This window comes from Lycium barbarum, chromosome 2 (genome assembly GCF_019175385.1).
Source record: "Lycium barbarum isolate Lr01 chromosome 2, ASM1917538v2, whole genome shotgun sequence".
Classification (NCBI taxonomy): Eukaryota; Viridiplantae; Streptophyta; class Magnoliopsida; order Solanales; family Solanaceae; genus Lycium; species Lycium barbarum.
Genome location: NC_083338.1, coordinates 367,007 through 390,116, shown reverse-complemented (window position 1 = coordinate 390,116; position 23,110 = coordinate 367,007). Strand labels below are relative to the sequence as shown.

At 33.0% G+C, this 23,110-nt stretch overlaps 2 protein-coding genes across 3 annotated transcripts; both read left to right on the top strand.

Annotated features, from left to right (window-relative positions):
• Positions 1–804: 804 nt before the first annotated feature.
• On the top strand, positions 805–16,597 carry LOC132624936 (uncharacterized). 2 transcript variants are annotated; one of them, XM_060339707.1, is made up of 20 exons: positions 805–2,335; positions 4,401–4,601; positions 9,290–9,394; positions 9,486–9,551; positions 9,638–9,802; positions 10,049–10,117; positions 10,197–10,291; positions 11,713–11,806; positions 11,905–11,974; positions 12,046–12,173; positions 12,530–12,586; positions 13,377–13,562; positions 13,666–13,758; positions 13,834–13,919; positions 13,992–14,058; positions 14,134–14,200; positions 14,307–14,443; positions 15,354–15,445; positions 15,623–15,689; positions 16,197–16,597. In XM_060339707.1, exons 1-20 carry the CDS (start codon positions 1,121–1,123, stop codon positions 16,356–16,358), a joined length of 3,222 nt encoding a protein of 1,073 aa, XP_060195690.1. In that variant the 5' UTR covers positions 805–1,120; the 3' UTR covers positions 16,359–16,597. The 2 variants fall into 2 exon arrangements, with proteins under 2 accessions (XP_060195690.1, XP_060195697.1); XM_060339714.1 differs by lacking the exon at positions 9,290–9,394 and having other exon boundaries at positions 807–2,335.
• A 2,369-nt stretch (positions 16,598–18,966) lies between these two features.
• Positions 18,967–20,430, top strand: LOC132629187 (ethylene-responsive transcription factor ERN1-like). Its single transcript, XM_060344909.1, has one exon. It carries the CDS (start codon positions 19,412–19,414, stop codon positions 20,192–20,194), a length of 783 nt encoding a protein of 260 aa, XP_060200892.1. The 5' UTR covers positions 18,967–19,411; the 3' UTR covers positions 20,195–20,430.
• Positions 20,431–23,110: the final 2,680 nt, after the last annotated feature.

The window sequence follows — 23,110 nt, the reverse complement described above, 5'->3', positions numbered from 1 at the left end:
ACAAAAGAGCCCTTACATTAAATAAGTAGCTCAAAAATATTTTCTCAACTAACAGTTGCTCCTTAACTATTTCAAATGGTCAATTTTAACCTCCATTCCCATGGTGAAATCGGTCACTTCCCGTTCTACTATAAGTGTGACAAAATTTAATAAGGAAAAGAGTCTAATTTACCCATCTATTTTTAAAAAATAATTTACATTTAACTTCTGTTATATTTTTTGGATAAATTTGCCACCGTTGTTAGCTTTTTGTTCAAGTATACACTTTTCCTAACGGAGCAAATGGTAGGGGCAAACTATAATGGTAAATTTGGCCATTTTCTCGAATTACAGAGATAAATTTGCTCTCTTAGGTATAATTTCTTTGTATTTTTCTTTCGTCACATATTTCTTACATGTGTGTTCAGTGTTCACACGAGGAAAAGTTGACCAAGACGTAGAGCCCGTTTGGCTGACCTTATAAGTTGCTGATGTTTTAAATTATTTGAGTGTTTGACTGATCAATTTATAAATCATTTTGTGTTTAAAATAAATTTTAAAAAATAATTAAGCCAGCCTAATTTTTTAATTTATTTATAAGCTGTTTTCGACTTATAAGTTATTTTTTTAAGCTAAATTAAATGAACCTTTATAGAGAAGAAAATAACAAAAATTGACCCTTTACCTTTCAACATAGTCCCTTAATTATGCTCCTGCCCAGTTATAGTCCTTCAAGTTTGTAAAAGTGAATATCTAACAACTTCGTTAGATTTTTTGTGGGAACTACGAAAAGAATAAGAAAACTCAAAAAGTCCAATCAAGTTTTAGAAACTACAACACCAACAACTCCACCATACACCGGAGTAATTTTTTCACACCATTTAAAATTTTCTAATCTCTTTTCTATTTTTCACTCCAGCATCTGCTCCATTTTTCCTCCAACAAAAGCGCCACTTCAATGTCTTTTCTATTCCTTCATTTCCACCATTTTTACAGCAATTGAAGTTGGAGACGAAAAATTGAGTATTCTACCAATCCGTTCCCATTAAAACGGGGCTCCTTTACCCTTTCGTTTTTCAGCTTTCTTTTTTGCCTCGTATTTTTTTTTTTTTTAGTTTTTTACGAGTTGACTTTGTTTGACATGGAGGCGATTCTTGGGCCTGAATTTGAAAACTTTCTCTCCGATCTAACAGAGAAACGATCGGAGGCTAAGTCCATATTCAACATAATGAAACAGAATGATCCCGACCCCCTTGCTCTTAAAATTGTTAATTTTCTCAGCTCTTCACATGACAACATTCATTCTCGCAACGAGTGTGCTGACCTCCTTTGCAGGTTGCTTATTTATCCTCCCGATGATATTTCGACATTTGACTTAGATATATGCACTTGGCGCAAACTAAGCATCTCCACTCAATCTTCCATCAAGTCTTTCCTTCTTAATCCTATCATCAATTTTGAAGAATCAAAATTCATCACCGTACGGCGCCGTTATAACATTTGCAGGTTGGCTACTTCACTTCTTCCAGACAACAACTGGCCTGAATTATTGCCATTCTTGTACCAATGCCTCGCTGATTCAAACAATTACTTCAAAGAGTCAGCTTTCTGCATATTTGCTGACCTAGCTTGTAAAATAGGTGAAACAATAGTAGTCCCTTCCGCAAAGACTTTGCACTCACTATTCCGTAATACACTGAATGATGATACCCTTGATCTAGATGTGAGGATCGCAGCCGTGAGCGCTGTGATCAGATTCATTCAGCGTATGCCGAGTTCAAACGAAAAGGAGCGTTTCCAGGATTTGTTGCCGGGAATGATGAAGACGTTGACTGACGCATATTTGAGCAAAGGTGAGGTTGCAAACGAGAAGGCCCTGACATATTTTATAGGCTTGGCCGAGGATGAACCTAGGTTCTTTAGAAGTCTGCTCGTGGATGTGGTATCCACCATGTTTGAGATAACAGGGGCTGAGACATTGGAAGACCGGACGAGGCACTTGGCAGTTGAATTTTTGATAAAATTGGTTGAGGCGAAGAAGAGGGCCCCAGGCATGATGAAGAGGGTCCCCTTGTTTATTAGCAGATGTTTCGCAATGTTATTGAAGTTATTAATAGATATTAAGGATGACCCTGCTTGGCATAGTGTTGAGACTGATGTGTTTGATGATACATGGGCTACAAGTAACTACCATGTTGGTAGGAGGTGTTTACAGCGGTTTTCCCTTGCATTAGGAGGTAAGTCTATTGCTCATGTTGCCATAGAGCAACTGTCTGCTTACTTGGATGCGCCAGAATGGGAGAAGCGCCATGCAGCTCTCATGGCATTTGCTTTTATTGTTGAAGGCTGCTCAAAGGTACACAATTGTCTTACTTGTGGATTAATTATGCCTATGGTTTGGTTTTAACGCATATTATTTCAACTCGTAGCATTTAAGAGGTGCATTTAGTGGCAAACTGCCTAAATTTATCAGATAACTAGTAAATTGACTACAACCTTAAACTTATAAAATGATGTTTTTATTTAAACTTGAATACTAAGTGAAAAAGTCATTTTTGACCCGTTCTCTTCACAATTGTTTGTTTTTAATGTATTCAAATATTTTTCACTTGTTCTCTGCTCAATTGTATAGTTTTAATGTATTCAAATACTTTTAACAAAACTTATGAGAGCTTTAGTTGTAAATATACTATCAGTAATTTCTATTGTTTTGAGAAAAATTACGAAAATATTGTTTCATTTTATTTCAATCTTCTATATAATTGTTAAAACTGCATGTTATCTTCTAAATATTATATTTTAATTCCTCATATACAATTAATGCTGGAATACATAATATTCTTCAATTTAATTAATACATATTTAATTGTTTCCTTAAAAGGTTAAATACTTTAATTTTATAGCTCTCATATTTTAACGTGTAAAAAAATAAGAATGGAGAAACCATGATGTGTCAATTTTCCCAACAAACTACATATAGTTTGTTGAAGAAAACAAAACTCATCATCAAAAAATCGATGCGGTGTAGCGAATGGGATGCTCCTCGATAAAAAACCTCTATCAATCCATAAGATGTATGCATTGAACTTTGTAAAATGACATATTTCTGCCTCACTCCCAAAAAATTGGGAGAAATATGTGGACAAAAACCATTGGCTTTTTGCGCTAAAATTAAATTTATCTCAATATAGTTTTTCATCCTTCAATACTGTCAATAGGATTAAAATTTTTGTTCCAAAGGTAAGGAGTAAACAATGAAAGAGATGCTAATAGAATGTCAGGATATGTATCAATTGAAATGCTCATAGAATGTCAGGATATATATACCAATAGAGACACATATATATTTTTGCGAGTCCAATCGTGCATAATAATTTTGCAGAGAACGAATCTCGCCATAAAATTTAAAATTTCCTTAATTATAAAAACTAAAAAGGCAACACAATATTTTAAAGATTCATGTAATTTCACAAAAAATTAGTAGTAAAAAAAATAAAAAGAAAGGCTGTTAACTTCAAAAGTACGCTAATACAAACTGAATTTAATCTTTATTTTCTTTTCTTTATCTTGTTCATTTACTACGTACTGTATTATTTTTTGCTCTTTTGTCTTACCATCTTCCTTTTTTTTTTTTTTTTTTTTTTGCCTTCATATCTCTTCTTCTTACCACAGCCATTGTTTCAGCAAATATTTTAAAAAAAATCCAATAAACACACTAAATATTAGAAACGTACACCACAAAGTAGAAAAAGACATCTTGATTAATAAGTAATAACTTTTCATCACCCTCCATATAAAATTTAAACCCAAAAAGGGTAAAAAAAACAAAGGAATATAATTTTACTATAGTTATGCAATCTCAAGAACATACCGAAATGTTTATATGGGAGAATCGGGCGGCGTATGTCCTTTGTTATCACTGTTGCCACCTTCATAGGCTAATGGAGATTTTCTCTACCCTTCCATATGCTGTTATTTTTAATAGTGAAGAGAGGAATTTTGAAATTATAACGTAGCACGCAAACGAGAAGAAGTAAGAAAGGGTTGGATTGGAATTGGAGTAACGTTTTAGTGTATAAATGAGAAGAATTAAGAAAATCATTGATTTAGAATTGAAGTGGCTGTTGGGTTTCTCAAACTGACATTGATCATTCAAAAGGTTGTTCTGCAGTTGAAGTTACTATTGGGTTTTTAAAAAATAGCATAAATTGGGAAAAGTAGGGGAGAATCTCAAAAAGCTGAGTAAAGAGATAAATAAATTTTCAGGATTTAGAGTGTGTAAGCGGGTCTTTATCATGCAATTATAATATATATAGATTTGCCCAAAGTCCCCTATTGTATATTTTAAAGCTGAACTCTTTGATTTATTTATTTTTGGATTTAGTGATTACCTTGAATTAATGGCTTCTTTCCTCTTAAAGGCGATGATTAAGAATTTGGAGCAGCTGGTGACTATTGTCCTCGATTGTTGCCAAGATCCTCATCCTCGAGTTAGATGGGCAGTTTGCTATGCATTTCATGAGTTGTTGCGTCAGTTCTCTCCACATTTGCAAGAAAAATACCATAACCAAGTATTCCTTGCATTAGCTGCAGCTATGGATGATTCTTATCCACGAGTGCAGGTTTGTCCTACCGTCTATGAGTGCTGCAAGTTTCCTAAAAAACAATTGCAAGCTAAAACAAGATTAGATTAGATTATCATAGATATATGAAACAACCAGCCATAAGAGCTCTAGTACTGTGCTTTTGGAGCTCTAGTAGTACAGTTGATTAACAAATTTTCATAAGAAAGATAAGTCTACTACCAGAAAAACTCGAATTACATGGGGATTTTTTCTGCATGTAATTCCAACGGATTTTCATGCTAAAATCTAAAAATTTCTAGTTTTCAGAATATTTACTGGCGGATATGATTTTCCCAGGACAATTCGCAGGTAAATTTAGCGTCAAATTATTACTTGGGGATTTATTTGAAAAAATAATCCCCAAATATCATTTTCTTAGGTAATTCCGTAGGTAAACAATCAAAAATATTAAAAAAATATTGCCTTTGTGAATTCGTAGAAAAATCCCCAAGTAATGTTTCTTGCGAATGTAGCTGGAGATTATTTTTTGGGGACTTACCTGAGGATTTTATCACCTAGGAAATTATTTGGGATTTTGTTCCTACGAATTTAACTAGGGATTATTTCTTGAGAATTAACTTGGGGATTTTATTACCTAGAAAATTACATGGGGATTTTTTTGTTGCTAATTTAGTTGGGGATTAGTTTTTGAGAATTTACCTGGGGATTTTATTACCTAAGGAATTATTTGGGGATTTTATTGGTGCGACTTTAGCTAGGGATTATTTTTTGGGAATTTACCTGGAATTGTTATTACCTAGTAAATTACTTGGGGATTTGATTATTATGAATTTAGCTGAGAATTATTTATTAGTGATATAAAGAACAATATATTTTTTTGCAAGTTAAAACTAGTGATTGTGTACAAATTAGATAATTTAAAATTAACCTCCAAATAATAAAAGTTAATATTCAAATAACTTCCTTCAATATATTGATTTTATCTATTTTATATTTATTGATTACTTATTAGTAAATTTAGTTAAAATGTTGATTCCATATAAAAATTAATGATGTGAAATTGTTTGGATTGAATATTCATTTCATTAGGCATGGAACGGTTGGTTTTAATATTTTTTTGGACGTTCGGTACTACTTTTTCTGTCTTATTCTTATGTGGCACACATTTGTCCCAAAAAAATGTCACCTTTCTATATTTTTAGAAATTATTTCGTTTTGAACTTCTCACTTTATCCTTAATGAAACGAGTTTTTTCGCCACATAAATTCGGGAAAGGGACTAATTCATTAATTTTACTTTATTTTGATAATTAATAAATTTATATGATTAATATAAATGATATAACAAAGCTAAGAAATTATAGCATCTGACATTTTTCGGCTAATATTGTTAGAAAATATACTAAGCTGTATACAACAACAACAACAATAACACCAACGTACCTGGTGTAGTCCTACAAGTGGGATCTGAGAAGAGTAAAATGTACGGAGATTGTACCCACACATTGAGAGGTGAAACATCCTAAACTGTGTATTATTGTTTTATAATTAATTTTAAAATCAAGAAATTTAATAGACTTCTTACCATAATGATTAGAAGAATCGTCCTTCTATCTTGACGAGCTTGAACCCTCATGGATTTGAGAATGTGTCATATCTCTTGAGCCACTTCGCTCTTGTCTTCCTTTAAAATTCCTCTTGTTAGCAACAAGAGCATTTCCTTCCCCTTCTTTGATAGACACATTAGCCATCTATTTGGCTAGTAGCTCCTGTGATGATAAAAGATTCTCAAACTCCTCCAAGAATGGTTGTTGAGCCCATCCTTGAACTGATATAACAAAAGGAATATATTTTTTCTTCAAACCACGAATGATAATTCTTCTCATTCGTGGTTCAGAGATAGTCTCATCCGGATTTAATAATGAGATCTTTTAACATAAGTTCTTAATCTTCAAAAAATACTCGGCAATAGAAAAATTACCTTGAATGGTGTTAGACAATTCATTCTCCAAGATCTGTAGCCACCCTTCATCCTTCTTATTGAATAAACGATTAAGGATCCTTCAAATTTCATGAGCTGATTTGCACCTTATAATATGATCAAACAAGTTGTGAGAGGTGGACTTTTTCAGGACGAACTCCGCCTTCACATTAATTTGCTTTCACTTCTTGTATGTGCTATTATTTTCCGATTCGTCAATAGGAAGACTCGTGTAACTATCATTTATTACATCCCACAAATCCTCTCCCACAAGGTATGACTCCATACATGTCTTTCATACCTTGTAATTGGATTGATTCAACAATTCCATCCCCAGTCGATTAACACGGCCGCTTAAATCCATTTAGGAAACCAGTTGAATCTACCACCAACCCGATCTTGAAATAAAATCCAGAAGCCAACTTGTGACTATGGCTTTGATACCATGTAGAGAAATATAGCAGAAGAAAAGTAAATTCAGAAAATCTTTTACTATCCCAAAATCGTTAACTAAGATAAAAAAATTCAACTAAAGAAGAGGAAGCTTTAGAAAGGAAGTGTTTACTTGAATTGCTTTGAAGTGGGTTGTGTTGGGTTGATTACAAATGACTAAGGTCATCCCTATTTATACTTGTGTAGGGATAGTTCTAAATGGAATTATCTAGATATATCTACAAAATATCTAGTTAGGCTTATCTTCTAACACTACTCTAGAGCATCTAAATATTATTCTAGGATGTAGATAATTCTATCCTCTACAAATATCTAAGTGTCTAGAATTTTTAGACATTTCATAAGCATAAATATCAAAGCTACTACGATACAACTTTCTAGAAACTCTTCTAAATATCTATGATATTTATTCTTCCAAAAAATTAACTTTATTTTTTCACAGTTGATTTTATACTAATTTTGAAAAAAAGGTGCAACTATAAAACCAGGCATATGAGACTCTCAAGGTGAAAGAATATAATTACATCAAAATATAAAAGTGTAAGAAGAAAACTGATAACTTCGGCTTCATACATACATACTGTTCAAAGTCCCCTGAGTTGATCAGAATTACAAATGAATAAAGTTAAAAAATTGATCGATAAAATAAATAAAGTTAAAAAATTGATCGATAAAATAAATAAAGTTATAAAAGATTAATGTTTGAGGCAAGTTCCTCATTTGGAGGTTTTATTTTCTTCTGTTTTCAAGTTGAATAGTGGGTATGACTATTCAATTTCAATTTCAGTTCTGAATCTGGTCTATATTGAATCATTTATAGTAACTTTTCAAATTCATTGGAAAAGATATTTGATTAATATTTTAATAATTTGTAAAAGATTAATATAACTTTTAAAGGGCATAAAGGTCTATCAACTTTCTATGGGCATTTTGTCTTACAACTTTTCACTATGGTTATTCCCACTTTTAATATATGTAGAAAATAATAATTCAAAATTATAAGAAATAAAAATTGGTTAAGATTTGATATTTTAATCCATGTCCAGTTAAGATTTATAATGATTGAAGAGAAAGTGTTTCAACAATTGATGGATTGGAAACAAGTAACTCAACAATTTGAAGATGGTAACAAGTGGATAATTAGATGTACAATAATGAATTACGGAAGAATGTTAAAACTAATAATTCAAAATTGTATGAAACAAAAATTGGTTAGGATTTGATAATTTAATCCACGTCCAGTTAGAATTTATAGTCAAACTAGTCTCTACGAACGTGCAGTTGCACGTCGTTTCCAATCAATCTTGATCATAGTAAATATATTAGATAATATTATTTTTAATTAAATGTATTTATTATATGAATTTCAAAATATTACTATTATATTACCTCAAAAATTAAATAATCACTTAAAAGTGTTTTGATTCAAAAGCATAGAACTAATAGTTAAGTAATAGCCTAGACAAAACTTGCATATTAACCAACTACTTAATTATAGAAAGCTAATTTGATTCATAAATCATTGCAAACTCAATTCTTCTGCACTGATCCAAACTTTTGACACAAAAATTAAATACCAAAATAAAAAAAAGCTCGAAGAGCAAAAATAATAACTATCAAAAATAACAACTATCAAAATTACACCCTTATAAATGTATCGTCTAATAAAATAAACATATAAAGAAGAAAAAAAAGAGAAAAGGAATGAGCATGCTTCACCTTACGGGTTTGAGACCAACAACCAAGAGAGCTCATAATTTAGAAGATAAGAAACCATTGCATCATAGATGTTAATAGCAGCTTTGACGAGAAAGAGAGAGAATAAAAGTCGGTTAACGTGAGTTAATTGATTCCTAATAGGATTAGAGTTTATTACCATAAGTTAAATTCCTAGTCTACTACAACTTTTTATCCTAACATGCATTATTCCAATTGTGTCCTTTCCTTGTATATTATTATCCAAAGTAATGAAATAATCAATGTTAGAAAAGTCGTTTAATATTTGAAAGATATTTTGGTCAACCAACATTTATATTCATGGTTTTTAAATAACATATATTAGTGTAGGAATAGGTTTTCCTGTATTGAGATTAAAATAGGTTCCTTACTATTATAAATAGGGTTTTACTAGTTATTTTTATCACACAAGAAAATAAGAGAGAATAAGAGAGAAATTATGAAAATTGTAGAGGAGTTTAGAGATTAATAATTTTGATAGATGCGACATTACTTCTCCATTCAGTTGTTGATGCCAACTAATTTTCTCCTTTTACTCTTTGGCATTTTGATAGGCAATTGCCGCAGCAGCTCTCTGCGCCTTCGGTGCGATCGGCAAGCCAGAAATTTTGATACCTCACCTAGATGGATTAGTTAACAAGCTGCTTGTACTTATAAAGGTGAGCAAATATAGAGGCAATCAAATTACAGAGGAATTTCACTGCTCACAAGTGTGCAAGAAACTGATATTTTTTTTTCGTTGAAATGCAGAATGACAAACAAATTGTCCAAAAAGAAGCATTACATGCAATCAGTTATACAGCTCAATCTATTAGGGTATTAACTGGCGCATTTTTTTTCAACTCAATTATATTTGTACCTATATTATGAATCATGAAGGCTAATATATTATACGCCAATAGGAGCACTTGCGAACCTGCTATGACACTGTCATGCCACACTTGATAACTGTCCTGAGAAACGCAGCTCTTCAATCTAATCTCATTCTTCTTCCCCCTGCAATGATGTGCATAGGCGGTGTCGCGATGGCTGCTGGCAAAGAGAAATTTAGAGATGACGCAAAGCAGGTCTTCTACTAATAATTATAGCCGGTGGATCCAGTACATATATTCTTTAGTTCCGTAACCATGGCTTGGTTTTTGTTTTATTACAAAGTAGGTCAATTTCACAGCAAGATAATGGCAGGGATATCTTTCCTCATATCAATTCTATTTTGGTTTACCTCTTTCCATTTTCTTTCACTGGTCATTTCTCAACATGAAGCTTAATTACTTTTCATTTGTTTCCTTTTTTTTTTGATGTTGTCATTAAAGGTTATGGAAATGCTTATGTCATTACAAGCAAAGGTGGATGATCCAACTATTACTATAGACATGCTATATGTATGTGTTAATCACTTGATTTTAAGATCATAATTGTTTTCTAGATGGGCCTCTCTTTATTTTCGTTATTTCATCACAGGCATGTGGTAGAATTTGCGAGTGCATGGGAAAGGATTTTCTTCCTTACATGAATGTAGTCATGCCCATCTTACTTCAATGTGCTCGACTTAATAGGTAAGCTTTTATCATTGAGGTTTGACTTTTTTCCGTAATTTGTGAAGCTCATTTAGATTTCTTCTTCTTTTATTTTATTGAGTTATATAGTTGACCTACATTGGGTATAAAAGGCATCCAAAGTGTTTTATAAATGTCGTACTTAAGGTTCTCAAATTCTTCCAAATACTATCAGAGAGCCAACTCTTGACAAGTCCATTCTCACAAATGTCTATCGGTGTTAAAGTCCAAGGTTGAAATCCAAAATCCGGTTACACATGCTAGAGGTGTTGAGCTATGATAAGAAAATTGATCTTGGGTCTAACTCAACTCTATCGGGCCGTTTCGTTGGAAACAAGTCATCCCACGATAACTTATCTTGGGATTAATTATTTCAGCTTCCCACAGGAATAAAATAATACTACAGTCCCGGGATTAGTTATACTGCGATTTTGACCCAACCGAACCCTGGAATACACTCATCTTAAATATAATCTCGGGATTATTTATCCTTATCCCTTGTATCAAATGAGCCCTAAAAGCTGGCTCAACAAGTGAGGATTGCCCACGAATAGATAAAGTGAAAGAAATGAACTTAAACACAAGAACATATAAAAAAAAATATGAGGTAGAATGTAGCTAAAAACATGTACTTCGAGCTGCCGGTCAGATACAACGATAGTAAAAATGAACTACACAAGATTAAGTTGGATGTCTGAAACAACAACAACAACAACAACAACAACAACAACAACCCAGTGAAATTCACATCGTGGGGTCTAGGGAGGGTAGAGTGTACGCAGACCTTACTCCTACCAAGGTAGGATGGCTGTTTCCGAAAGGTAGGATGTCTGAAACAAATATGCAAAAAATTTCAAATAAATGAGATATAATATGTTATAGTACTATTTTATTATTTTAATTATTTTATTAGTTCTAAATAAATATTTAATTATATATCATATGTCTTTAATATTCTCTAATCAATTAAATTTCAAACTTCAGATGTGCCACAGTTCAAACAAAAGTCCAGAATTAAGGAATGATATTTTGATAATTCTAGTACCAATCAAGGGGCGAAAATCCACACTGTTAGACCCAAAACACGAAGTGATCATCCTCTAACTGCCGGTTTAATTCGTTGGGAAAAAACTTTTCCCCTTCACATAATCCAATTCTTTCAAATCTCTATTCAGTTCATTCACATCGGTGCGAGTGTGGTCACACTCTTTAATTTGTGTGGAATTTTCAAATGAGTGTCCAATAGGTACACTCTTAACTAACATTAAGTGCTCAATAGGTTATATCCTTAGTTAAAGTGCCTAAATTGAATTATGTGACAAGTTCATGTGGCTAAATATGTATTCAGCCAAATAATTACTTCTATTGGATATGATTGATTGCTAGTACAATAAATCTTACTTAAGCTTCAAATCTTGCAGTAAAGGGACACTAGAGATAAAAGCCACAGCCTGTAAAATGCTATGGGGGTATGCTCGTATATTGAAGGAAGACTTTTACCCATGGATTTCCCAGGTTGGCATGAATGATCACCTACGTGTTTTCTTTTTCTCATGGCTTTTGTAAGAAGTCAAATTAAACAAGTGATATCAATTGCTTAATGTATGAAACAGGCCGTTTCAATCCTTGTTTCACTTTTGAAATTCTATACCCACAAACCTGTCAGGAAATATGCTGTTTTAGGTGAGAATTCTCGTGATTTCATATATTTTTTTCCAGTTGTTGATGCAATTTAATATGTTTTGTTGTTTAAGCCATGCCCCTCCTGTTGCGTTCTGCTAAGCTGGCTGTTGAGAAAGGGGTTGCTCAAGACGAAAGTGAGTCATATTTCACGAAGTTGTCAGACCATATAATACTGGCTTTGGTTGAAGCTTTGCATAAGGTTGTTCTTAACATCAATACTCATGTTGTTTATTTTTCTTCCTTTTTTGGTGGGAGAATGCTTATGTTCGGAACCCGCAAGGGTGGATAAGTTGGTTGAGCATGGAGCTTTCATAATGGAGGTCTCAGGTTTGAAACCCCCTATCTACGAAAGTAGGAGATTTGCCTTCTGGGTCGAACTTGCCACACATGGCTTGCCTAGTGTGAGTTATTTGCGGACTATCGCACAGGAGCAGGGTTTACCCTGTTCACATCCAAAGTGTAGCGGCTGCGAGATTCCCTTGTCATAAAAAAAATGCTTATGTTCGATGCATTTGGATAATAAATAAGTGATATTTGATATGTTATCTCATGCAGGAGTTTGAGACAGAAATGTGTGTAGTCATGTTGAGCGAATTGGACGATTGTCTGCAGGTTGGTTTATGTTTAATACGGTTTCTTTAATCTTGTTGATCCAAGTTTGCAGGTTGAACTTTTTATATATGATCAAAATATTGGCCTTTACATTCCCACAGAGTAAATAATTCCAACTTAAGGTCACTCTAAATCTATGATCCTATTTCTTTTCCTTCACTAGAGATCTAAACACATCATTCGTCCAAATTCATATCAGTTATATTCTGCTAGTAGCAGAATAAAGCTAAGTACAACTCTTATATAGAGGAGAAGGGTACAAAGAGCAATAACTTGCATTGCCTAATATATATGTAGGAGATCAACTAATGTAGAAGCTCCTTAGTTAATTTATACCTACAAACTAAAACATGGTTAAACCAATAAAATGCTTAAAATTTGCGTGTGCAATTAAATTTACTAACCTCTTTTTATATTTTTTATTGAGCCGAGGGTCTTTCGGAAACAGCCGTCCTACCTTGGTAGGAGTAAGGTCTGCGTACACTCTACCCTCCCCAGACCCCACGTTGTGGGATTGCACTGGGTTGTTGTTGTTGTTGTTGTTGTATAGCGCAGTAGCCAAAGTTTTCTTGACATGACTAGGCAAGACTGGCGAGTCTGACAAACAGCTTATTAACTTTGTATTAGCTTGGCTCCATAGAGAAAAACTTCCTTTCATATAATCCATGTTAAGACAAGTTACGGCTATTATTAATAGTGTCAAAACAAGGAACAGCAAAACCAGCAGCAGGTAAGTTAGAATGGCAAAGAAATGTTTCTGTTATTATGATCCTTTTGTGTCTTCTTTCAGATTTGTGGGCCACTTCTCAATGAAGGTCAGGTTCGTAGCATCGTGGATGAGATAAAGCATGTCATTACAGACAGTTCAAGTAGAAAACAAGAACTCAGAGAGAGAGAGAAAATGGAAGATTTCGATGATGAAGAAGCTGAGTTGTTGTCGAAGGAAAGCAATCAGGAAGAAAGAGTTTTCGATAATGTATGTTTTATATAAGAATGCAGAAGCACACCGTTTTGTCTTTCTACTAGCATTTCAATTTGAATCAACTATTATTAGCCAATCATTCTATCCTTTTTATTAGGTCCGCTATATATTGCACACATTGATCGGAACTTTTAAGGCTTCTTTCTTGCCTTTCCTTGATGAGTTGTCAACATATTTGTTACCTATGTGGGTAAGTTATAACCAATATAGTCGTAACCTTCTAGTTTGTTTTTCATTATATTCATTTTTTCTTGCTTTTATGAAGGCCAAGGAAAAAACAATTGCTGAGAGACTCACATCTATTGGTGTCTTTTGTCTTCTTATGGAGGAGTGCCCTGAAGCAGCTCTAACGTAGGTCTATATAGTTGTATAGGTTTTCTTAAATGGTTTCCCACATTTGATAGTTACTTCTTGTAAAAATAGGTACTATGATTCATGTCTTCCTTTAATTTTGGACGCAAGCAATGACGAAGACCCAGGTGTTAGACGGGTTCGTACATCTTAGTGGTAATATATTTAAGTCAAGTTGCATTCATATTTGTGCTTATGCTGATGTCATGTTCAGAGTGCTCTTTATGGACTCGTGCTTTGGGCGGAATATGGTCGTTCTTCTTTCAGACCTTTTGTAGGAGGTATGATACTGTTGAATGTGATATTGAGACCCTTTGAATCATCATGAGAAGGGACGAGAAGTGATATGCTTTCTGTGTATTTACTTAATCTTATGACTTGAACCAGAGGCTCTGTCAAGGATCAATATAGTGATAATACACTTACGAGCTCGCGAACCTGAGAATGAATTTGCATATGATAATGCTGTTTCTGCGCTTGGTAAGATATGTCAGTTTCATGGGGAAACTATCGACTCAGCCCAGGTATGTTCTTTTATTCGTTTTTGCATTCTTAATTTTTTTGTTCTCGTGTTTTCATGTTGTTCTCCCAACTCTTAGATACCCCAAACTAATTCCTTATTTTTCTAATCACATCCGAAAAAGGACATATCATGTATTTTTTTTTTGTATACATGTAATCTGAGATTCTTTCTCATTTTTCAGATGATACCTACATATACAATTTTTTAAGATTTTTTGTCCTTTTTACCTATTTAATTAAACTATAGATGAAGGTGTTTTAGTCGGTGGAAAAGGAATTGTAGACACTTTCGTATGTTTGTGTAATGTCCTTAATGGAAATAGATAACAAAAACAGTGATTGCGAATTGAATAGCTCAAATTGGGATTTTATTGATGAACAAACGTTACAGGCTTAGAAACAGTAGAACGCATAGGCAATGAAACTCCATGAATGAGCTTCGTAGCATGCAATGGTCAATTAGGGCAAAAAAGATGTTAGGGAGAGAAGAGAATTTGAGAGGAAAGTTAGAAAATTATGAGCTGCGATTCCCTTCGTTATTCTGTTATAGACAGAAGTTGTAGGATTAACCCCCTCCGATAATTGCTAGCCGCCTCTGAGATTGAAGCTGAGCCCTACGATCATTTATTAAGTGGCCAGCTGGACCTCACGTGTGCACATGTTGTATCCACGTTTCTGGCTCATCCTCCCCTTTCGTGAATTAAGCTAATACCTCAGCTCCTTCACTTTCCCAATTCATTTCAATTCATGATCTCCGAACGCTAGGTTTGACAATTTCATTGTAAGGAAATTGACTGCAAAAATTTTCTTCATGTGACTGGTACGACGGTGTGTGTCATTTTTTAATACCTTTCACTAAGGTTTTGTTTCACTGTGAATGTACTTACCCGTCAAATTATGGTAATTTGGTAGGTTATTCCAGCTTGGTTGAATTGCCTGCCTATCAAAGCTGACTTGCAAGAAGCCATATTTGTTCATGAACTGTTATGTTCAATGGTGGAAAGGTACTGGATTAGTTTGCTCTAATTGTTTCCTGCATCCACATGATTTCTCGAACTTCTGCACGTTGTTGTAAATACAGATGGATTATTAACTTCTCTATGTGGAGATCTGACTTGCAAAAGTCATCTTGCTGGTGGTTGTTACTGTATTTACGCCTTTTTACTCTTCTGAACTTGCAGGTCAGACAGAGAACTTCTTGGTCCCAACTATCAAAACCTTCCAAAAGTTGTTTTAGTTTTTTCAGAGGTTAGTTAGTCTGTAATCAAAACTACTAGGTAGATGCTAGATTGAGTTGTTCGTTTTTTTATTGATTGAAAGATTTTGCAACTGTGATTCTTCTATCTATTCTTGTAAGCAGAACATTAGAACCTTATGAAATTTTTAAAAAGTTAACATTTGTCAGTATTCCTTGTTTGTGTTCTGCTTTTTAAGTTTTGATTTGACTTAAAAATAAAAATAAAAGGTTTATTGAAGCAGAGCGGTTAAATAGTACAACTATAGAAGACCCGATCCTAGAAAGACTAAAAGAAAATCATGTATTAGTTCAGATAAATCCATTTTTTATAAAAAATAAAAAATGAAAATTTTTGAAATACCTTTCAAGGATCTAACTTTAAGTAACATTCCCGTGTTTCTTTGCCTTTGCCTTTAAATTTCATTGAGATAATTGAATGATTTGTCGATATGACTCATTAACAAACTAAATTAATGTATATGTAAACATTCAGTAATTTACTGTTACTTCTTGTGTAGGTTCTATGTTCTGCAAAGGATCTCGCTACAGAAGAAACTGCAAATCGCATGATTAACGTATTGAGGCATCTTCAGCAAACAGCACTGCCACCAGACATTATGGAATCAGCATGGTCATATCTTTTGCCTCGGGAGGAGATGGAATTGAAATCCCTTCTATAACCTAAAGAAGATGCTAACTTTTAACCAATTCAATGGAACTACTACAATTGCAATTTGTTGGATCAAGCATTTTTTATACTTCAAGAGTGTAGCAGTTGTGAGCACAGAAGACGGAATATATATTCTGTAATATCTAAATGTATTGTATACTTCTTTAAGCAGCATTACTATTCCAAACATCATAGAAGGAACCAAACATCATTGAAGGGATAATTGGATTATGTTGGTTGTAATTCTGATGTTTTGTCTGATTGGTAGTGCTAGCTTATTTGCATTCAGTCAAGAAAATTTCTTAACTTGGAGCTTATTTTCATCTGTTTTTTTGCGTTGTTTTCATTTAAAAAGTTTATGGAGGTGGTTATGCCATTACAAGGATCAGAAGTGGAGGTGTATGTGCTAATTCTATAATTTTACGAACTCAAAATTTAGGCTGAATACATTTATCGCCACTCAAACTTGCCCCTTTTTTCTCATTTAGACACTTGAACTAAAGGTTGATACAGAACAAAATAATCGATAATTGCATTTAATGGTATGTCCTATTTCGTTCCTCTTTTCTTGCACTATTCTTCTTCTTCTTCCCCTCCTCTTTGTCTGATCTTTGGTACAAATATTGAATTGAAGTGCAGGTGCTGCAGTTTGAACTTTGCAACGCTTTTGAACTTCAAATGCAGACCAATAGCCTGAAGTTGGTCTGAGTTCTACTTCCAAACTAAAGAAGAATATAACAAGATCATATTGAATGTGGAAAATACATTTAGCAGTGCACTCATTTTTACTTACTAATATGAAGCATATTGAATTGTAGCATCAAGCAAAATCAATTCCTAATCGGATACTTTACTGTTTTTTTGCTTCTGAAGTGATAGAACAAACAGAACTACCTATGTAAAAGTTTAAGGCGAAACCTTAGGTACTTGGTCTAAAGTTTTCCAGAAGGTTTCAGACAAATGGTCGAAGTTGTAGAAGAAACTGAACTACGATTGAGAAAAATGCAGCATTAGTGCACCAACTAGTTTAGAATCGAGAAGTATTAGTAGATATTTGTACCAGCTATCTAGCAAGACTCATGAATTGATGCAACATTTCTCCATTTTTGGGTATCTTTCAACTCAAATGGATCACCAATTTAGTACTATTCTCAACTAACACAAAAGCTCCCATATTCCTGTACATCACAAACATCGGCAAGATTAGAATTTTGAATTTATAAGTTCTGAATTCTAGAGAAAAGGTAACTTATCAGGTTCTGAATAAATTATTTGTATATATTAAGTGAATTTTTTAAATACAAAATATAAAGTCTGAGTCAAAGCTATTGGGTTCTGTCGAACCTGTAAATAGACTTGTAGCTCTCCCCTTATTAGAAACTTGGTAGGTTTAGTTGTTGATGTTATAAAATGCAGCGTGCAACCATAAGATTCTCTTGTACCTACTATAGTCTCCATGAAACTAACCTTAATTATATTTGTTGGAGGATATCTTGTTGTATTTTAAATTTTAGTTAGAAGGATGAGATGTATCCAAATGGCAGATTTTGGAAGGCCAAAGTACGATAAATTATTTACGAAAATGATGAAAAGAGTAAAACATAAAGGGCAGGCCAGCTTCGTGATTGCAACTTAGTTTTGTGGTTGACCAAGTGCAAAGTTGTCCTAATCACCAAATATTATGCTATTTTTGTCAAGAACTAGACCACATTTGACTTTTGTTTCTTTTAATATACAAGTATACTATACTTTTTGCACTTTGCGACACAGTATCTAGAATCACGTACTGCTTAACATGTCTCAAATTTTGTATGTTTCTACCTTTCTTGTGAAATCTTTAAAATGATATTTTTAGAAAAGATTTTGTAACTTCTATTATCAATTTTCAGCATCTTCATTAGTTGAGTGGACTAATCTTTTTCATTTTCGAAAACCATCATATTTTCTTGAAAAAAAATATGATTTTTTTTTTATGTCACAACATTTGGTATTTAGTACTCACTAGTCGGACTAATTCAGATTTGCCGTTTCAGAACCATTAAAGGGGAAAATGCTTTTTGCCAACGATTTTGCCTTTTTTCAGAGCTAAAATTCGAGACCGTTAATTAAAGTCGGAAGAATTCTATTCATTCTATCGTACCCCTCGGCAGGACAAGTAACAACCCTCTTTGTTAAGATAATCATACCATATCATTTATGTGCTTTTGCAGGCACAAATAATGATATTCATGGTCTGCAAAGATTACAAAATGTGCCTTTTAAGGATGATGATGAACAATGCCACCATCAATAGCACTTAAAAATACATGCAATGTCATCATCACAAAGTACTTGAAAATTGAGATAAAAAAAAAATCCCATGGACCCTTTATTAATTAGACATATACCAGTTGATATGTTAGGTATTTTGATCATCCAAAATATATTAAAAGAAAGAAAGAATGTCTAGAAGAGATAAAAGGTCTAAAACTAAGGCATCATTTTCCACCCCATTTAACCAAAAAAACAAAGAACGTGCGTGAGTGTGAGACTTAGAGCATGCCTTGCAAAAATGCAGCAAACATAACAAACTAACAAACACACACAACAAACATTAAATATTTTTAAACAATTATAATTTGGTTTAATCATTCGTGTTAAACAAGTCATTTTGCCTTCATGACTTATTCGTTACCTCCTCACCACACACTTCAATATTTTTAGATTTTGCGTTCAATGTTCAGTACTTGTATTGGGGCTCGACTAATCCAGATTCGCGTCGTGTGAAGCTCATTTCAGGAAAAACGTGGTCCCTATAAGGTTTTTTTTTCATAATCAGGATTCGAACCCAAGACCTATGATTAAGGTTGAAGAAATTTTATCTATCTCATCACAACCCTCGATGTTTCACAAACTTTGATATTTCAGTCAACTTAAGAAAGAACAAGTAAATGAAGACAAAGCTCCCATAAACTCCAAAGACTTGTATAAAGAACCTTAACATTGTCTCTTCTTGTTTAAACAACTCTCTCATTCCTCTCCTCTTAGTCCTTTTTCTCTTAAATATCTCTCCCTCTAGCTCCCATGGAACAAGAACAAGTATATGATTCCACCAAAAAATGGAGTCCCAAAGTTCCAAAACAGAGAAAATTTGTTGGTGTAAGACAAAGGCCTTCTGGAAAATGGATTGCAGAGATCAAGAACACAACACAAAAGATCAGAATGTGGCTCGGGACATTTGATTCAGCTGAGGAAGCTGCTCGCGCTTATGATGAGGCTGCTTTTCTTCTCCGAGGATCAAATACGCGAACGAATTTCCATAATCATGCCCCTGTCAACCCTGCTCTTTCTATGAAAATCAGAAACCTCCTCAACCATAAGAAAAACCTCAACAAGATCAATCCCAAAAGTACTACAAAAAATCCCACCACTGGTACTATTTCAACTTCAAAAAGTTCACTTAGTGTTGGCAATAGTTTTAGTCCTGTGGCAGCTAGTGGATCAAGAAGCCATCAAGAATCTAAGACATGTGATGATGATGCATACAAGCCTGATTTGAGTTTCTTTATGGCTGAATTAGATCAAATGGGGTCTAACAATATTGATCATTCATCAAAATTTTCAACTGATTTTGATAGGATTTTTTTGGATGATGAAAAATTTGGTACATTTCAGGAGGTACCAAAAGAAAATCTTGAAGAGCAGATACCTGAATTTGAACACATGAAGGTTGAAGAGGGGCAGATTTCAGCATCAGTATATGCTATGAATGGAGTGAATGAGTATTTGGAGAATTTTCATGATTGTAATAATGATGCTGCTTTTTGGGATTTGCCTATGTTGTACCAAATGTTTTGTCCAAGTTAGGAATTCTTTTAGGCCTTTCAAATCCCACCAAGCGTGTTTTTTTTTTCTTAGATTGAATTAGAATAAATACCTGAGCTCCGTGAGGGTGGGAGATGTAAGAAAAATTACCAATCTGGTCCTTAGCCCGAGTATCATATTTGACTCGCAGTATGGATCAACTTCTTGATACATTCGAGAAAGTTCTACTTGAATCCATTTAATTTTTCTTTCAAATGTTTTGTTCAAGTTAGGAATTGTTTTAGGCCTTTCAACTTGTTATCTTCTTAACTGAAGTTAATCATCAAATCAAGCTCCTCAATGAGTTGAGCTTTTTTTTAGTACCTTAAGACTGTTTTATTATGTTTTTTTCGCTTTCATTAGTTTCATTTTCATTTTGCTTTGAACTACTTGTGCTTATCTAATATTTTCTCGTCATGTTTTCTCTTGAGCCGAGAGTCTTTTGGTAACAGTCTCCTTATCTTTCGAAATAAAGATAAGGTTTGCGTATACTTTACCCTCCCCAGATCTCATATTGTGGGATTTTACTAGGTATGTTGTTGTTGTTGCAATTTCTACTAACATTTCGATTGTTGTCCATCAAAAATTGAAAATAAAAATATTAGTAGTAATTTTTCTTATTTGCGAATATTTTGAGGTGGTATCGGTTTTCATCGATGGGCTATCGTCGACAAAATATGTGCAATAGATTTTACCTATTTTGGCTTGAGATAAAATTGTGTGCACGAGAGTTATTTCTCTTAAAAAAACATACAAGTAATTAGAATTTGCATTGAAAATGCACCACTATTTTAAAGAATGCAGACTTTATTAATGCTCCGTCTTTTGTGCAAAGTCTAAAGATAATGGAATGAAAAAAAAAAATGGAATGTTTTACACTTTTTTCTCCCATTAACTTGGAAGGGATCCAAAAGCCAACTTAACAAAACAAAAATAAGTTAACAAAAGTAGAAACCGAAGATCAAACTAAAAATTACTCCCTCTTTTCACTTGTACTTGTCCAGTATTCTAAAAATAGATTTTCACCTTTACTTGTTATTTTAAGCATGTCAAGACAACACAATTTTTTTTTCTCCATAGTATTAATTACTCATTTCAAATTATCTTTCAAATTCATTACAACTATGTACCAATTAATATGGGTATCATGCTAAATTAAGCACTTTATTTATTATTTTTTAAGGGGTGTGCAAAATTCATAGTGGACAAGTAAAAATGAAGGGAGGTAGTATTATTATTATTATGAAAAAAAGGTATTTTCATAAAATTATGTACACGATAGTTATTTCTATTTTAAAACTCACAAGTAATGTAATTTGGACCGAAAATGCACCACTATCTTAAAGAATGCAGACTATTAATGCTCGTGGACCGTTTAATGCTTTTTCTCCCATTAACTTGGAAAAGACTAGATGGCCAGCACGGGCCCAACATTTCGGATTATAGTGTATCTATGTATATGTAGTTGTGTTTAGATAATGATAATATATATATACTATGTTCAAAATACGATTAATATAACATTGTAGTTTGTGCTCCGTATCTAGAACTTTATTTTATTCGTGTTTGCTACGAAAATTTATTAATACTTTTTAAAAGAGAAGACTTGTTTAAAAAGAAACTATTTTCCTCTCTTTGAGATAAAACAATAGCAATATTTAAGCATCAGTTGATACTTTCAATTTTAATTCGATTAATTTAACGGTGTAAAATACTTATTATTTTTTATCAAATTTTGATTTAGATAATTTTAATTCAAATTATTAAATTAATTTTACATGTTTAAAACGAAACAAAGTAGAAATTGATTTTTTCCTTATTCTAAAGAGTCCATCATTATTGATTTAATTGTTTGATTTTCTAAGCATTTGTTTTTTAACATTGTTTGTTTTATTAATATGGGATTCACATTTTTTTTAATATTGCTTGATTCTTTTAATATGGGGTCCATTTTTTTTTTCCCGTGAGTTTGGATGTGGTCAGTTTCACTTTTTTTTCTTCCTTTTTTTTTTAAAGGGACAACGGACGATGAACCCATGCTTTATATAGTTTCTTCTTTTTTTATTTTTATTTTTTATATTGCTTGGTGTCGTTTAGTATGGGGCCACCCTTTTGGACATTATTAGTTTGCATTATTTTTATGTATATATATATATATATATATATACACTATGTTCAAAACACGATTGATATAACATTGTAATTTGTGCTCCGTATCTAAAACTTTATTATATTAGTGTTTGCTAAGAATACAAAGTCTGCACTTTTTTTTTGACATTGTTTATTTTTTAATATGGGATTCACTTTTGTTTTATATATATATTGCTTGATTTTGTCAATATGGGATACTATGTTCAAAACACGATTAATATAACATTGTAGTTTGTGCTCCGTATTTAAAACTTTATTATATTAGTGTTTGCTATGAATACGCATCGTGTTTAATATGGGGCCCACATTTTTTTTAACATTGTTTGTTTTTTAAATATGGGATTCACTTTTTTTTTCAATATTGCTTAATTTTGTTAATATGGGGTCCACCTTTTTTTTCCCGTGAGTTTGGATGTGGTGAGTTCCACTTTTTTTTTAATACTGGATATTGTTTAATATGGGGCCCACAATTTTTTTTACAATTTTTTTAATACTGGATGTTGTTGAATATGGGGCCCAAAAATATGGGATTCAATTTTTTTTCAATGTTGCTTGATTTTGTTAATATGGGGTCCACTTTTTTTTTTCCGTGAGTTTGGATGTGGTGGGTTCCACTTTTTTTTAATACTGAATGTTGTTTAATATGGGGCCCACAATTTTTTTATAATTTTTTTTTATACTGGATGTTATTGAATATGGGGCCCACAATTTTTTTTAGGACTTGTTTAATATGGGGCTCATTTTTTTATTTTGTTTTTATGTTGGGGG

What these genes read in the sequence shown, in the direction of transcription:
- LOC132624936 (XM_060339707.1), top strand. Translation starts at nt 1,121, where the DNA reads ATGGAGGCGATTCTTGGGCCTGAATTTGAAAACTTTCTCTCCGATCTA. An exon ending in TTATGTTCAATGGTGGAAAG is followed by an intron (nt 15,446 to 15,622) that starts GTACTGGATTAG and finishes CTGAACTTGCAG; the next exon opens with GTCAGACAGAGAACTTCTTG. An exon ending in TTGTTTTAGTTTTTTCAGAG is followed by an intron (nt 15,690 to 16,196) that starts GTTAGTTAGTCT and finishes CTTCTTGTGTAG; the next exon opens with GTTCTATGTTCTGCAAAGGA.
- LOC132629187 (XM_060344909.1), top strand. Translation starts at nt 19,412, where the DNA reads ATGGAACAAGAACAAGTATATGATTCCACCAAAAAATGGAGTCCCAAA.